We start from the raw sequence: 16,386 nt of genomic DNA on the forward strand, positions 1-16,386 counted from the left end.
TATTCTCTCCAAAATCTTGTTTCTCTCATAATAATACTGACCATGTAGATTTCAGACAAGCACTCAAAAATGAAGAGCCTAAAGCTTTCCCAAAATATTTTACGGGTTAAAGCAAACAAACAAAACCAAAGCAAACAAAAACAAACAAAAAAAAACCACTGAACTCCTAGTACAACTCACATTTTCTTCTGCATGCCTGGCTCTAAAGCTCTGGATAAAACTTCCTTTTTTTGAGTCTACCAACAGTAGAAAAGTAGAATTCTAGAAATACTTAATTTCTTCCAACTTTATGTTTTGATTTCAAAATTTTATACCTTTATTATTTACCAGGCTTGCTATTCTTCAGTTATATATTGCCATCTCTGAGTAGGTGAGGTTATTCTGTTGCTGAATCTGTAATTTTATGTGTTAGTTCTTCAGAGTGGGTGAGATTTTTCTATCAAAAAGCATTTTATTAGCTTGCTTGTGAAAATATACTGCATTAATCTGTATGTCCTCATGAGCATACTATTTATGCTAGGTGGAATGTGTTCTGTGAAGTCACTGAGTCATCTAAGCAGCAAAAAAAGAATGCTCATCTGGTAAAAATGTTTCATCTCCCATCAGTAGGATCAGGTTCAGGTCTCAAAAGGGAAAAAAAAAAAAAGAAAAAAGTTATGATTATGAATATTAAATAGTAACAAGGTGTATGTTTATATATATATATACACACACTAATAATAGAAAGAAATATAAGTAGGTTAAGATTTACATACTCTGGTGTACTGAAGTTGGCTGGTTATGGATACTATCAAGACTGCTTGATATGATTATCTCTTAGGAAAGCTCTTTTAAAGGCACTCAACATGGATCCCATTCAGAGTTTAGGTACAATTCAAAATCCATTGCTCTGGTGTGAGATCCTTATCTCAGAGCCTTTTAAGCAAGGTGGGTGCTCTGTACACAACAATGAGAGAAGCATGACCTGAAGAGGGGTAGGTTGCTTTGCTGTTCTGATGAAGCATTTTGATTTAAACCTTAATCTTTAAGACTTCTTTTTGTGCAGTGTGATCCGATAGAATGCAATTATACAATTTTAAGGCTCAATTTTTCTGGGATCTATACTAAGGTAAAAGAAATGTACACCTCAACCCAGAAACTACAGTATCCTTTTCCTTGCATTTAATCTCTTTACTCCTCTCCTCCCACTCTTTTAGCAAGAGATTATCGTAATTCAGCAGGGTAGTGAAATGTGCAGTGTTGAAGAGTGCTGTAAGAGCTGCTTGAAGGCAAATACTTTTATCTTTGTTAGTTTTTAATTACTTACTGAATTAACCTTTTTTTTTTTTTTTTTTTTTTTTTTCCTGTAGTCAGTGTGATTTAGACAGTTTTCAGGCTACTCAATGCTTTCATGAGAACTGATTGTACCTTTTTTTAAAGCTACAAAATTAAATGTTCTTAGATAGCTTCTGGAGGATGTCTTAGAAAATTAAAACTTGGAGATATGAACCAAGTTCTGTCAAATCAGAGTGTTGAATAAGCATTTCACATGTTCTGAAAACTTAACTAGGAAACATTTCTCATCAACTATGTTGTATTTCTTTAAAAAAGGATTTTCCTCTGAAATAGGAAACTTTGAACCAGACTCGACATGTAATGATTGGTAATTGGAGGAATTGCTACTTCTTGCTGAGTGATGTACAGAAGCAGAAAAGTCTGTAATTAGTTCCATGCTCTTACCTACTGTAAGGATCTCTGCTGCTTTGTGTTGGGCTTGCTGTTCTTAAATAGCACTGGAATACTCATATTTAAAAATAAGATAAAACATCACAGACTTTGGTTAAAAATAACCAGAGAGTTTAAAAGAAACTGTAAAGAGTTTTCTGGTGTTTAAAGCAGCCGTTTAAAATAATTTATGCAATAGTTTCTCCTAAGCTGTAACGTTTCTTGAGGAAAATGACCTTTACCTGGATTGAAACAATATGCAAACACAGAGAGCTTGTTAAAACATCTGCTCATGGTACAATGATACAGGATTCATTGGTCCTCACTCTTTTCTTCCACAGCTGAAGTGTACATAGGGATTGGGAAGCCTGCTGAGGCCACAGCGTGTACCCAGGAAGCAGCTAATCTCTTTCCGATGTCACACTACGTTCTCTACATGAGAGGTCAGGTGGCTGAACTTCGTGGAAATATTGATGAAGCCAAACGCTGGTATGAAGAGGCCTTATCTATTAGTCCTACACATGTGAAAAGCATGCAGAGGCTGGTAAGTCTTAAGTCCATGTTAATGAATTATTTCATTGCAATTTGTGGTACTGGATTCTGCAATCTTGAAGAACTTGTGTGGCTGCTCCATAGCTTATGAGTTTTAGATTTCTCTTGGATCCATTTTCTTATTAGCAAGGTACATTTGAAAACAATCTTTTGTGGCTTTTTATTCTCTTCTCTGCCTGTTGGGCATGAAAAGGATCTGGAGGCAATAAGTATTTCAATTCTAACAGAATTCAGGAAAAGAATTTATTCGCATCTGCCTAATACTCAGAGCCATTGGGAAATAAAGGTGGATCGTGGCAGGAGAAGAGTTAGATACCATAGCCTAGATGAAATATCAGTCATTCTAATAACTAATTCCTGACTGAAAGTGGAATTCTGCACATTGATTAATTACGTGTTAATACCTATTAATTAATGCTATGTGATTTCTTTGATTTTTGGAAGACAGATAATCAGTTTTGCCCTCGAAGAAATGTGTAGCTCTAATAACAAAGGTGCCTTCCCCAGTAAATAAATGTATACATATTTGTATATAATTATACACACGCACATATTTTATATATACTGTCCTTATTATACTTGGAAAAATTCTTTCTCATTCTGGTGTTCTTTTCTTTAGGATAGAGCAAAGTAGAACAGCAGCAGTCAGCTTCTTCTGCCCAACCTTTTTGTTTAGTAGGATAAGCTGGTTTCTGCCTAGGTGCTTATGAATTATTCAGAGAGATTTCTTGTGCATCCCTGAGGGAAACATATGAGACAAAAGATCAGACAGGAAGACAGCACAAGAAAAGTTTTTTGTTTCACCTTTTCAGCATTTCAAGATATTTGAGCCTACTGACAAATGCTGAAAGGTTAATTTTTCTGAAGAAAGCTGGCAGTCAACCAGTGCAGTTCAGTGGAAATGAAGGCTTATGTTTTTCTGTGTTTCTTTTGCTCCTCCTCCCCTTAATAAATAGTCTGTAAACACCCAATTCTCTTCAGAATAACTGAGAAATGAGCTAATATGAGAGTCCTGAGAGATGAAAAATACTGTGTTTCCAGTCTAGATTCTCTGTTTATGACCTTTTCAGTTTGAGATGGCTGTGTGGAAGCTGGAGGAAATCCATTTCATTGGATTGGCCAGTCCTTTCTAAGCATAATCATAATTTAAAATTTTGCTTTTAAGAATCTTTCTCAGTTTCTCTAGAACTTTTTCTGTATTAAGATATTATTTTAAATATATGCTGAAAGATTTATGCTGCTTAAATACAAACATTGGAGATAAACACTATTAAAAACACAAGTCAGTGTAATTTGATAAAGGGAAAAGTACAGGAATTTGTATTCATCTCATCTTTTGACAATTGCAAAAATATTTTTAGGAGGACGTTTACAGTGTTTACTCTTGTTTGTGAGTCTAGATGAGTACCTGTACATCTCAACACTTTGATTTTGGCTATTCACCTATTTATAATAAAAAGATGTAATCTTAGTGACAGGCAAGCTACAGCAGCAGTGCTGTGGAGGTACCAGACTCTAAAATAACAGCTGAAACTTTAACTTAGGATTCTGAATACAACTATTATAAGATGACCATCAGTTTAGGAATCATAGTTCTGTGGAAAAAGAAATGCGTATTTTATATGATTAATTAGATATTTTAAAATGATTTGATATGGCTTTCTAGTAATGCTTAAAAAGCAAAATAAAATGCTACTGTTTCAGCATGCTGCTTTAGAGCTTATTTTTATTTAATAAGCTTTGTTGAATTTGTTTTGTTGTTTTCTGTTGTTTGATCTGTCTCTCTTTTTTTTTTTGGCAAATATCAAATATAAGTCACAATAACTTTATTTACAAAATTCAACAAGAAGGAAATAAGATGTAAGGATGACACAAATTCTAACTTGTAACATACGTATCCATCCTGATGTCTTCAAATCAAATACTGGAAATAGCGAAACTTGAAATGAGTTTTTATTTATTTTTTTTTCTTTTAATTTCAATTTTAGAATGAGTAACATTTGTAGCTCAGTCTAATTTGAAGTTAAAATTTCCTGGTGTTAATGTGGATCTTTGATTTGAGATGCTATGTGTAGCTGCACAGAGAAGAACAATAACAGCTTGTTGCTAATAGGTATGGTTTTTCTTATGTAATCTCTTTTTAAAGATATGTCACTCTGCTAAGAAGGCTGATAATTTAACATCCAAAGATTATTTTAAATTTTGAATCTTTACTATCTTTCAGTACAACTTTTTTTGACCAAAACTCTGTTTACTGCTTATTCCCGAACATAGTCTACTGAAAAAGCTCCATCATAAAGTGCTAGAAGGATGTTTTAATTGATATAATCTCATTTGTGGAATATAGCAATTTTTCTACAGCATAGTATTCTAATTCTGACTAGATTAATTCAGACATTGATCCTTCTGCAAGGTGAGAGTTAAGTGCTGGTTTCTCCATCCCTCCCAACATGCCCCAGAAGAACTGAGCAATCTCAGTTGTCACCTGAAAACATGAATACACATAGGTTCTTAGAATTGGTCAAGATTTGTCACATAAATAAAGCTGTTTACTAGTTTGTTAAGGGTAGTTTGTTGTTCTTTGGTTTTTTTTTTTTTTTTTTTTTTTTTTTTTTTTTATGATTAGCTTGGCTTATTGGCTACTGTCTTTTATGTCCCTTAATAGCATTTCAAAAATCGTTATCAGTGCTTTGCAATTTCAGAAGTTTGACTTAATTCAGGGAATTTCAGGAGTTATTAATCTGTAGCCTACATAAAATATCTTGAATTGGTTAAAAAAAAAAAAAAAAAAAAAGAAAGATTATCTTATAAGAGATCACATTGCCTGTAAAAAATAAAATACTGTCCGTCAATTAGAAACAAGCCTCTAGGAAAAGAGGGAAGTACATGTAGTAGAAATAAGAATTACTGGAATAAAGAAAAACTGGAGAACTGAGCAACGGTGTGAAAATTAGAGCAGTTAAGAGTGGTGTAAAATGTCTGCTCACCAAGAAAACAGTAATGATAAATGAGAGGGTTTGGAAGGAGAGGTTAACTCCTGCTAATATTTGCCTTATTAGTGAAATGCCTAAAACAACATCACATGAAATATTGGGTATGTGATCCATGAATAAAGGAAAATCTATTTAGCTGTATTCCATCCTTGTTCACTCAAACTTCTTGGGAAACTGGACCAATTGTGGTTACATTACATTACATAAAGTGTGAGAGATTCTATCAGAAACCTGACTGCAGAGGGCAGTGTGTTTGTGTTCATGCTCCTATTTCAGTCCCTTTGAAACTGTGTTTCTAGTTCAATCAATTGAATAACAGCAATAAGTTCCTTCAAAGAGAAGTGTTAAAATTCTCGAGTTGCTTCTGCACCTGAATTATTCCCGATGCAGTTAATGTCTAGATCCATACGTTCATTCGCTGTATTCTGTTAAACAGTTTTCATTTTAAGATTTACCTTGTTCTCAGTTCCAATTTTCTACCATTTGTCATTAATTGATATTTTCTCCAAGCCTGGGGTTTTACCATCTTGCTATTGAACTAGATCTAACTCTTGCAAGATGTCAACACTGAAGCAGTAGCATGTCGATACCAATTAGCGTACTTCACAGAGTGTAACAGCAATGCATTTGAACAAATGCAGCCTCCTGTCTTGTTTTTAAGGGTTGTATAATGAATGTGCTCTGGGAAAACAATGCAAAGTTGCATTCCAAAGATTTGAAATACTTATGTTTGTGTTCTGGGTTTCAAACCACTTTTTATCAAATCCACTGAAATTTGAAATGTTATGTTTAATGATAAAATTGAAAAATGATGTTTCACACTTCAGTTGAATGTCACATGTACTTGGTTGTCACCTGCCCGATTTTGGCCAGAATGGATTTATTTGAACAACTTTCTCTATTCTCCCTGCTCTTTATCATCACCTCCAGATTTCTGCATTACTGCTGCCTTCCTGCTTTTGTCATTGTTTTCCTCCCTTGTGAAAAAAGAATAAACAGTCTTTTATCTCCTACAGTCAGAGTGCTGTTGTGGAAAGTCGCCCTTACTGATGACGTCTGAAAAGTCCTGAAACAGGCCATCATTCAGTAATGCCTGAAAAGGCAATGAATATTTCAACTCATTGTCCAGGAAACAAATCTACATATTCTCTCTCAGGCTGAAAAATCCTTAGCTAAATGCAGCTTTTACATGAAATAGTTTTTCTGGCATCTGAATATCATTATAATCCTAGAAGACTCCGGAGTTTTTTTTTTAATATTAAGTAATTCATTATAATACTTGTCAGTTAATCCTATTAGTAGCTTAGCTTCTAAAAGCATAAAACTGAAACAGAAAGGGTGACATTACTTGTCCAAAATTACTCAAGCAGAAATAAGTTTTCAAAAATCATTATCTTAAAGAATTACATTTTCTACTCCACACTGTTAGATATCTGTTAAAGTTTTCTGTAATTATATGTAAGTCAGATCTCTTAAGGCTTCTTTAGACTAACTGCATGCACCTTACCTCTCATTTACAAGTATATTGTTATTAATTTCTTCCTACGTTCATTTTCCAATCCAAAAAATACTTTGCCAGAAAGAAGCCGAGCAGAAGGTATGGATAGTATATGTTTGTGAGCCTGTGTTGACTGAAAGAAAGGAAAAGCTGAGAAGATGGTAGAGATGTGAGTTCAGACCCTATCTGAATGGATCAGGGGAACTCAAGAACAGAAAAACTGAACCCTATCACCCAAATTAACTTTTTTTTCTTCCCTTCAGTGAGGCAGTATTCTCTAGTATTTATTCTTCCTTTCCTAACAAGGACCTCATTTGGGAAATGTTCACTCAGTCATTTGATTTTCAATGTAAGGCTATTATATTATAAAAATTGTTGGGTTAGACCACATAGACTTGTCCCAAGGACATTATACTGATCCCTGTGGGTTGGGTGTTTTGTGTTGTAACCGATTACTGTAGAGCTAAATGCTAATGGTAAATCTTAGTGTTCATTTGATTTGCTTTTCAACTGCATCCTTATGCACATAGTGTTTGAAGAATGAAGAAATAATGGCAATCAGTTGTTAGATTTGTTAGTAAAATACTGTGGGTTTGCCATCCAAAATGTCTGTGCTCATCCTGGGAACTGTTGTCCTGAAAGTGGTGTTTCAAGGCTGATAAAACATACATGTAGGTCTTGATTCATAAAAGACAACAGAACTTTCTTTTCACCTTACCTGGTGTTAACTCCAGATGGTTTACAGCAGCTGTAGCAGGAGTTGGATGTTCCAACAAGAAAATACCTCCACACTTTGATGCTTTTCACCATCTGAGAGTGAGCTCTGTAAGGGCTTTTCATCAGGTTCCAACTTGAGAGGTGTCTGTGCTGTCCTCAGCTGACAGCCATTTAAAGAGGAATACTGCACTTGGCTTGAATCAGTTGTTTAGTTTTGACAACCTGAAGATGCAAAGATAATGTAATTTTGTACAGCATGCACTGTTGTACTGAAAGAAACTGGAGTAAGATGGGCCATATAGTATTCATGGAAATCTAGTAGGAATTGGTAAGGGTTAATTAACATTCTGTAAATCTTTAAGTGTTTTTTAGATCTATTTTTAATGAACTTTCCGAAGATTTTTATTTCAAAGGTGGTTTCTTCCTGAATTGAAAAGTGGTTATCTTTCTCTTTTTAATTTCTCTCCCTCTCTATCCCCCCTGTCTTTCCTTATTTTTCTTACAGTAGAGGTTTTTGCCTGGTACACTCAGCTGTAGCTTTTTGGTTTTGTCTGTTTTCATGTTATCTCTGTGGTAGATTTTTCCATGTTTTATCAATTCAGGCACAGCTTACCAGAGGCCATTTTATCATTTCTATTTGTTCCCATTTTTAACAAACGGAAAAATAATTAGTGGTACACCCTGGCAGGAGTAAGGGATGCTTTGGCTAGAGTAGCCCCTCTTTAGTTGGCAGGTCACGAATCATTCCAGTGTTTTTGTTGCATTGTGTGAAACTGATAAAATTCCACCCATCAGATAACTCATCAAAATTTGCTGTTGCAGGAGGTCTGTCTACAGTGTGCAGTATCACTCCAGAGTTGCTTCTTTACACTTGGTAGATTTTGAGGTTTGTTTTTAATTTTCAGAATACAAGCAGGAGGACGTTGTTGATGTCCAGTGCACTTTACTCTTTCTTCCATGCCTTTTGCTGCATTACTGACAACATAAAAGAGGGTGGAGGTAGGGGAAAAGCAATACAGATTTTTACATGTGGAAAAATACTACTGAGCAAGACTAGTGTAATAGAATGAAAATATCAGTAGTCTCTAGTAGTTCAGGAGCCCTTATGCCAGTGAGGTGCTAATAGTTGCTCTTGATATTTAAGTTTTTCCGGTTAAACAAAGACTAAAATGGAAACAAGTGGATGTCTGGAAGAATTTTGAAAATGTGTGCTCTACCCTGCTATTCTCTGTAGTCTGTTACATCCCTTTTCATGTGTACTTGATAGTCCCTTTTTGCACAGACCTCAGAAATACAGTTTTCATTTTTTGTGTATGTAATTACCTTTTGATATGAGAACTGCTTTGCAAAACACTTTCTAAATTAGGTCATTCTGCTGAAGAATGTGCTGGGCTAATTATGATTATTTTGCTTCCCTGGGCATTTTTGTGCTTATTGAATTTATTAAAATACTACTTTATAGCTGGAGCTAAGAACTTGCCCAGCAAGAAGCTGTGTGGCACCTGGTATGCATCGCTGTCTTCCCTGTAGTCTTGAAGGGCTTTTGCTTCTAGGCAACATCTGGCACCTAATAATCAAATTTTGTGTTATTAATATGTCATATTGCCCCCAAAATAAAACCCTCAAAGGATATGGGACAGCGTGGAGACAGCAGCTCTCCTCAACTTTAAAAAGAGAATGAAAAGGATATTATTTTCCTTTTTCCTGAGAAAGGTTGTTGAAGAATTTTTTAGGTAAGAACTCACCAACTACAGGCAAACATTTGAAACATGAAGTCATTTACCCGTGTTCTTTTCTTTTTTAACGTGCCATGTAGCTTTGAATACTAGTGAAGTACAATTAAATGCTACCACCAACAGTAACCAGAATGAGACAAAACACTTGAGGTATATTTTCAAATACCTAGCATAGTTGATAAATGCATATGAGGAGCTTGCAGCGCTGAAGCCAAGGACCTGGGACCTAGCTCTTTAGCCAAGTCTCTTACGGTAAAGTATTACTGTGAAGTTGCACAGGAGTTACCAGTGCGTGCATTTGGCTATAAATCTTCTGCAGTTCTCAGGTGCGTTTCCAGTGGGCGGATGAAATTACCTTTTGCTTTTTGCTTTACATCCGTCTCAGAGTCTTGGCTTGTTTTGCAATAAGCCATAGTCAAGACAGACTTCTCTTAAGTCCAGAAGTTACCCAATCAATTATAATGAATCCTTTTGTTCTGACTGGGAGCTAAAACTACGTGTTTGTAAAAATGGTGCTTTATTTCATCCCCATCAAGCAGAAACTGGCCTACCTTAGTAAAAATAAAAATGAAAAAAATAGAGATCTGGAAGCAACTGTCCCTCAACCTTTATTTATTTATTTATTGCCAGGGTTATGTCAAGCAGCTGCATTGCACAGATAAGTTGTCTACTCTGGTAGAGTTTTCTCTGCAAATCCTCAGTCTGGAACAGTCTTTTTATCTCTTTATCTCTCCAAGTCATCTCATTTTAAATTTTATTTGAAGACCTTTTCCATTTACTGAAGCTCTATTTTCCTGCTAGTCAGTGCTGTATTTAGCAGTTCTTCTCCTGCTCATGCTTATACAGTTTAAAGATGAGGTGAACTTTGCACTTTGGAGGCGTTCAACCAACTTAGATATGAAAATGATAATACAACTTCTCATAATTAGTTTTCTTTAAACATAGACTGCATTTTCTATTAGCCTCCTGGTTTTAGGTTCAGTTAAATAATAGGCATTTAAATGTAGTGCCAGGCTATTTTTTTGTTGTTGTTAGGATATTTTTACCACAAGTGATCAAACTAATAGGAGAAAACAATTATTTCATTGAGTTTTAACTCCATGGGAAAATCTGAAGCATGTTTCATCTTACTATGAAAACTATATTTCTTTTTAACATTTGATTGTTATTTTTCCATTATTCTTCATCCTAGACTATATGTTTTGGACGAGGAGTAACAAACAGTATGAAGAAAGTTAGGAGCAGCTACTGCTCATCAGAAAGCTGCCATCTCCTGATTTCTCAGTAGGGCATAGGAAACATACTGGTCACCTTGGGTACTGCAGCAGTCTCTTTTCTCACTAAAATAACACCAGTGTTTTCTCTGAATAAAAGTGACTGCTGTCTTCTCTTACTAAAGTTAGGAAATAGATGACTGGTCTTTTAAGAAACCAGTGCGCCCAGAGTGATGGACTGCAGGAGTTCCTTACTGAAAGCCACTGGATAACCTGCTTCTGTGCTTTAACTTCGTTGCAACCGAATTTCATCAGCACTCTTGAGATGTATGTGCTAAGACCATAAATTAAACTAAGATAGGGCTTGAGCCCAAACCTTGAAGTCTACTCATCCATCTCCAGTAGAAAGCTGGTTCTTAACTCATTCTTATATTCCATACCACTTCTAGTTTGGCTCCTTTTCCAGTACACTGCTATATTGAAACTGTCATGGAATCATAGAATATCCTGAGTTGGAAGGATATTGGAAAGATCCACAAGGATCATCAAGTCCAACTCCTGGCTCCACCCAAAACCACCCAAAAATCAGACCATGTGTCTGAGAGCATTGTCCAAACACTTCTTGAACTCCAGCAGGCTTAGTGCTGTGACCATTGCCCTAGGGAGCCTCTCCCAGTGTCTGACCACCCCCTCCACAAAAAACCTTTTCCTGACATCCAGCCTGAACTTCCCATGAATTTACTGAAATCAGACAATTAGTTCCACAACATTTATTTTGCCTGCAATTCCTCTAGGTAATCAAATACTCTATCAGGCTAGCTTAGTGTCTCACCAGTAATGAACACATACTGTGCTTTATTCCACTTCTCCCTGTTACTGCACTGCTGACCTTTCCTTCTTTAACGTTTGTTCTAAGGCGTTGCATATAATTTAAGAAAACTTAAACAATCATTTTCTTTCTGATATACAAATATATATTACTTTTTGGTAGTAAAAATGGCTCCACTATTAATTTGCTGGCCATTTCTTAAATTTATTTTGTATATCTTTTCTGTCCTTTTCCAGGATGGAGATAATCTAGTTCTCACCATTTGATTATCTGGATCTCTTTCACTTTTTTTTGGTTCTATGCTGGCTTTGAAAAAGAATTCTTTTCCTTCTATTGCAAAAGTCCGGATGCCTTTTTATACGGTTTTCTGCAGAGCATAAAGTATCTTTTCATGCTGTTGCTATGACGTGATGCGACATTAACGTCAACACTAAAGATGCAAGCTGATATCTTGGTAAACTGGCACTGATGCTGTACGTTTGGTATTGTGAAAGAGTGGTCTGAGGTTCAGTTTGTGTTGGCTTAATTGGTTAGCGACTGAACAGTCAGGTCAACATTGCAGGCATGTGTTTGAAGGCGTATTAATCTGACCATGTTGAACCTGGATGCTGGGTAAACATGTATGAGAGGCTCTGTTGTGCAGTTCATTTGCCTGAACTAGTTATCTATGTGCAATAGCACAAGGATCAATGCTGTCCAAAACCTAGACCCTTTCAAGTTTTCTGCCATCTGCACGTTAAACATATGCGCTGTGCTTTTGATCCAAGTTCACCACTCAAAACACAGAGCAGATTTAGAGCTTTTAATGCCTTTAATGTCACTTATGTCATGGTAAGCTGCATGGCTAAACTGATATGAGTGGGAAAATATACCATGAGTGGGACTTAGCGATGCTAAACTTGGGAAAAAAAAAAAAAAAAAAAAAAAAGTTGTTTTGGGCTTTAATCACTGCTTTTTCAATCAGCAGTGAAATGTTGATCTGTGATCTGCACCTTTTCTTTTTTTTTTTTTTTTTTTTTTCCCTGGTAGTATAGAATCACAGAATGGTTTGGGTTGGAAGGGACCATAAAGACCACCCAGTTCCAGCCCCCCTGCCATGGGCAGGGACACCTCCCACCAGACCAGGTTGCCCAAAGCCCCATCCAGCCTGGCCTTGAACACCTCCAGGGATGGGGCATCCACAGCTTCTCTGGGCAGCCTGTGCCAGTGCCTCACCACCCTCTGAGTAAAGAATTTCCTCCTAACATCTAACCTAAACCTACCCTTTCTTAGCTTAGAGCCATTACTCCTTGTCCTATCACTGTAATCCCTGACAAGGAGCCCTTTTGCAGATTTCCTGTAGGCTCCATTTGGTACTAGACAGTCACTATATTAATGTGCATGGATGTTATAGAGGGCAAAAAGACAGGAGCTTTTTAGTTAATCAAAAACATACAGAACTAGTCTGTAAGCTCCAAGTGCCTCCTTTGCACTTTCCATCAGCTAAAATCTTGTCTCCTACACACTATAAACTTTGTTTAAACATTGTTGTGCCAATAGCTGATTGAAATCTTCAATGGAATATTTGGTATTTGGTCTCATAGTTGCATTTCTAGTTTCAGCTCTCTATATTTTTAAGCATGGATATTTAAGCATCTGAGCAAGTTTAGAGAAGTGAAAATGTACCTGGCCACACTGAGCAGCTGCAGATGGTATGGCAACTGAGACACTTGGCATGGCAGATTGACTATTACTGTAATAGAAGACTTACTGAAATCACTTCAGATTTAAAAAGTTAGTAAAAGTCTAGATATTTTTAAATGGTTACAGTATTTGTTTTCATAAGAGCTTAGAGTGGTTAATACCCTGTTTCCGACTATTTTGCTCTGAAGTATGTATAATTTATTCTTTGTCAAAAACAAGCTCTACCGTTAATCAGTGAAAATGATCTTTTGGTAGTTACTGCCTTCAGATGTAGTTTAAGCAAAGGGATGTGTGGCAGCTCCTTGATAGCCATTTCAGCTCGCACCAGTTCAAATGAGACCTTTGTCTCAAATTCATTGCAGAACTTTTAATACTCTTAAATAATGAATCGGTCCATTTACCTACATCTCCCTTTCCCCCAGCTATCCTCTTTTCTGGAAGATTTTGTCAATGTTATCTCAGATTTGCTCAGTGAATGTAATATTTTCCAAATCATTGCAGCTGAGATAGTTGGTGAAGGAAATGGCTGTCTGGATAGCAATCTGTTTCAGAATTATCTGTAGCATCAGTACTTCGATAAATATTTGATCTGGTTTTGAGAGCTGAGTTAAACTTAGCACAGTGTTATAGTGGAGGCAATAAACACAAACTACTTCCGTAGATCTTTGGTTTTTATCTTACATTATATTTTGGTGGAAAGTTGAAGAAAAGCTAACTTAAAACCAGCAGTAAACATGAAGTCTGTGGTTCTAGGGATCTGAAGGAAAAAGAAGTGCTGCTTTCATTCTAATGGGTTGTTAGTTTTCCCCAGATGTTCTGCGCAGGTCTGTGCTTTGATGCACTCCCCTGTCTTACAAATTGGACTCCTTCCCAGGTTTGAGCAAAGTAGACCTAAGTCTCTTTCTATGACCTTTGGGGAAACTTGGAGGATATTATAGCCTCTAACGTGAACTGGTGAGCACATCTATAACTCTGCTTAGTTGCTGATGTGCAGGATTCAAAGAACTAATATTATAAATCTTCTTTTGGGGTTATGTTATTAGTGTGTTTATGTATTTACCATTATAAGCAACATACATAATTTTGAGTAAAACTTCTCAGGACAGCTTTTCCCTACATAGTGGTAATATCCTACCTTAGTTTCGTAAGACATCCCCTCTGTGATTAGTGGGAGGTAAGCTAGAGATGGTAGTTTAATACCTTGACAATTCCTAAGTTTGTCAAAATGGTTGTAAATATTAATTATTTTCCAGATGCTGAGGTTGAATGTAGTCTTATGGTCTGTGTTGTTTTAAAATGCACTTACTGGTGTATCAGGAAACTAAAAAAAAGCTCTGTGCAAAACACTATATAACAGCTGCGCTCTGCCAACCTGCAATCTAAGTGTGTAGTTTACATGTATCTAAGATGTAGACACTTGATTCTTCCAATTATTTTTCTAAATACCTTGAATTATTACTGTATAATATAAAGAAAAATCTCAACAGTTTTAAATGCTTCTCTGTTACCCCAGGAACTAAACTTCATAAAAGGCCATTAATGGTTTTTATGGATATATCTGAAGGTAACGTTTCAGATCAGGTCTTCTCCAGGTAGTATTTCGCTGATCACCTCCTAATCACCGGTGCTGGTAAAAGATCTGTTGCAGCTCAGTGCAGCCTCAGCCACTGATACACTGTTTAAATCACACACATTGAACTTGCTATTTAAGACTGATATGCTAAGGAAGTCATGGTTACTAAGTCATTGTTGTTTGTAGGTGTGTTTTTCAGCTTTTCCTTCATAACTTCCAAGTTCTTCTGCCAATTTCATCTGGACAGAAGACTGAATCATCTTTAATAATAATAATAATAATAATAATAATAAAATTTGGGATACCACAAGTTATATGAAAATAGAGGCAAAATGAAAGACTACCAGGGCAGCTACGTGTTCTCAAGTATTTTATTAGCTATCAGGAAGTATGCATGAGACTTAGCATTTCTAAATTTTCTGCTGTAGGAACATAAAGCAGTCATTAGAAAATCAAACAAGGCTTTGTTATGGTCAGTGATCAAGGATCTAGCTGCTAAAAGTTAAAAAATGATTCAAGAGAATAACATAATGTATTCTCTTATATTAGTTTGGTTAGCTGTATGACTGCAGCATAACATATTTACACAAAATAGTGCATTGTGAGTGTTTCAAAGAAGTATAATGCAGGACCTTATCAGTAAAGGACTATGGGAAGTGGGGAAAAAAAGGGCAGATTCAGTGTGTGTTCTGTAGAATACACAATGTGGAAATAGATTCAGAGCTCTAAATCTGCACAGACCAAAATTGTGTTAGGTAGTGCTTTGGGAAAAATATTTGCCTACTGGCCAAGGAAAGCTGACCTACAAAAAGAGCAGACTGCTTTTGCCTTGGTTTCTGAATTAAAATTCCTCTGCTAGAAAGTGGGCTTTGGTACCTTAAAATAAGTTACTGGAAATAAAGATGTGGTTTTAAAAGTATATTTTCTCTCTTGAAAACAAAGCCCTTTGTTTTCTAAATGGGAGGGGGCAAGTAATACCTTAAAGCAGATGTTGCCAAGTGGTAACAAATGTTCAAAAGAAGAGCAAGCAAACCCCTATCAAGACCCATTTCAATTTCCAACTTTTTTTCGTGGTCTGTGTTACAGTTCATCCTGACAGCTGACAATAGCTTATTTGGGATTCTGTCTGGATTTTAATTTATGACTGTTTGAAAAGTCGTAGCCACAATGGCATAGGAGCAGATGGCATTATGAGGGTCACAGACCCGAAGATTTACCGGAGGGCTATGAAATGCTATGACACTACTGCAGTCTGTGATGATGCTTTGTCATGTTAATTGGACGCCTAGCCAGAAGTTGGGAGGTTACTGTTGCCAGAAATATCTGTTCTTGATGTCAAGTCTAAAACAGTCTGAAACGCTGTCAGATCTATTAAAGTAATTGATGCATCAAACGTAATTTCCTTTAAAATTGTGATATGATAGCATGAACAGCTGGTGATCCCTGTTGAAAATAAATGATGTAGCTTTAGCCTGGGCATCCAAAGTCATCTCTCTGCCTTCAGAATTATACCCTAAGCTTCAGAAAATCATAGGAAGTTTTGTTAGTAGGTGCAGTCTTCCTGCAGCATGCATTGCATTTCATTTAATGTAACACTTGTATCTGAATATTTTTGCCTAAGGTAGGATCCATGAATGTTTAACCAGTAGCTGGTAGGAAATGTTTGTATCTCCCCACACTCAGTGGTTGCCTTAAGCTCCCGCATTCCCACCTGCCCACCAAGCCCACGCTGCTGCTGTAGCTCTTAGCCTCAAAGTGGAAGCTGCCACTCGGAATTTCAGCTCAGCGCTCGGTGAGCATTAACTTCCCAGTTTGCTTGTTCGGATCGAATCATAGCCTTGTGTGGGAGTGCCTTTCTGTCATTCTTGTGTTCTCCCTGCCAACTGT

The 16,386-nt window shown here is 36.4% G+C and overlaps 1 protein-coding gene across 5 annotated transcripts in view; it reads left to right on the forward strand.

The window, feature by feature from the left end:
- The window catches only part of TTC7B (tetratricopeptide repeat domain 7B), a 132,577-nt gene that overhangs the window by 102,816 nt on the left and 13,375 nt on the right, over positions 1–16,386 (forward strand). For all 5 annotated transcript variants that reach the window (XM_038180033.2, XM_038180036.2, XM_038180034.2 and 2 more), the window contains one exon: positions 2,046–2,248. In XM_038180033.2, the coding sequence (XP_038035961.1) occupies positions 2,046–2,248 (203 nt within the window). The remainder of the gene's footprint in view (positions 1–2,045; positions 2,249–16,386) is intronic.

Source organism: Anas platyrhynchos, chromosome 5 (genome assembly GCF_047663525.1).
Source record: "Anas platyrhynchos isolate ZD024472 breed Pekin duck chromosome 5, IASCAAS_PekinDuck_T2T, whole genome shotgun sequence".
In the NCBI taxonomy this organism is placed as follows: domain Eukaryota; kingdom Metazoa; phylum Chordata; class Aves; order Anseriformes; family Anatidae; genus Anas; species Anas platyrhynchos.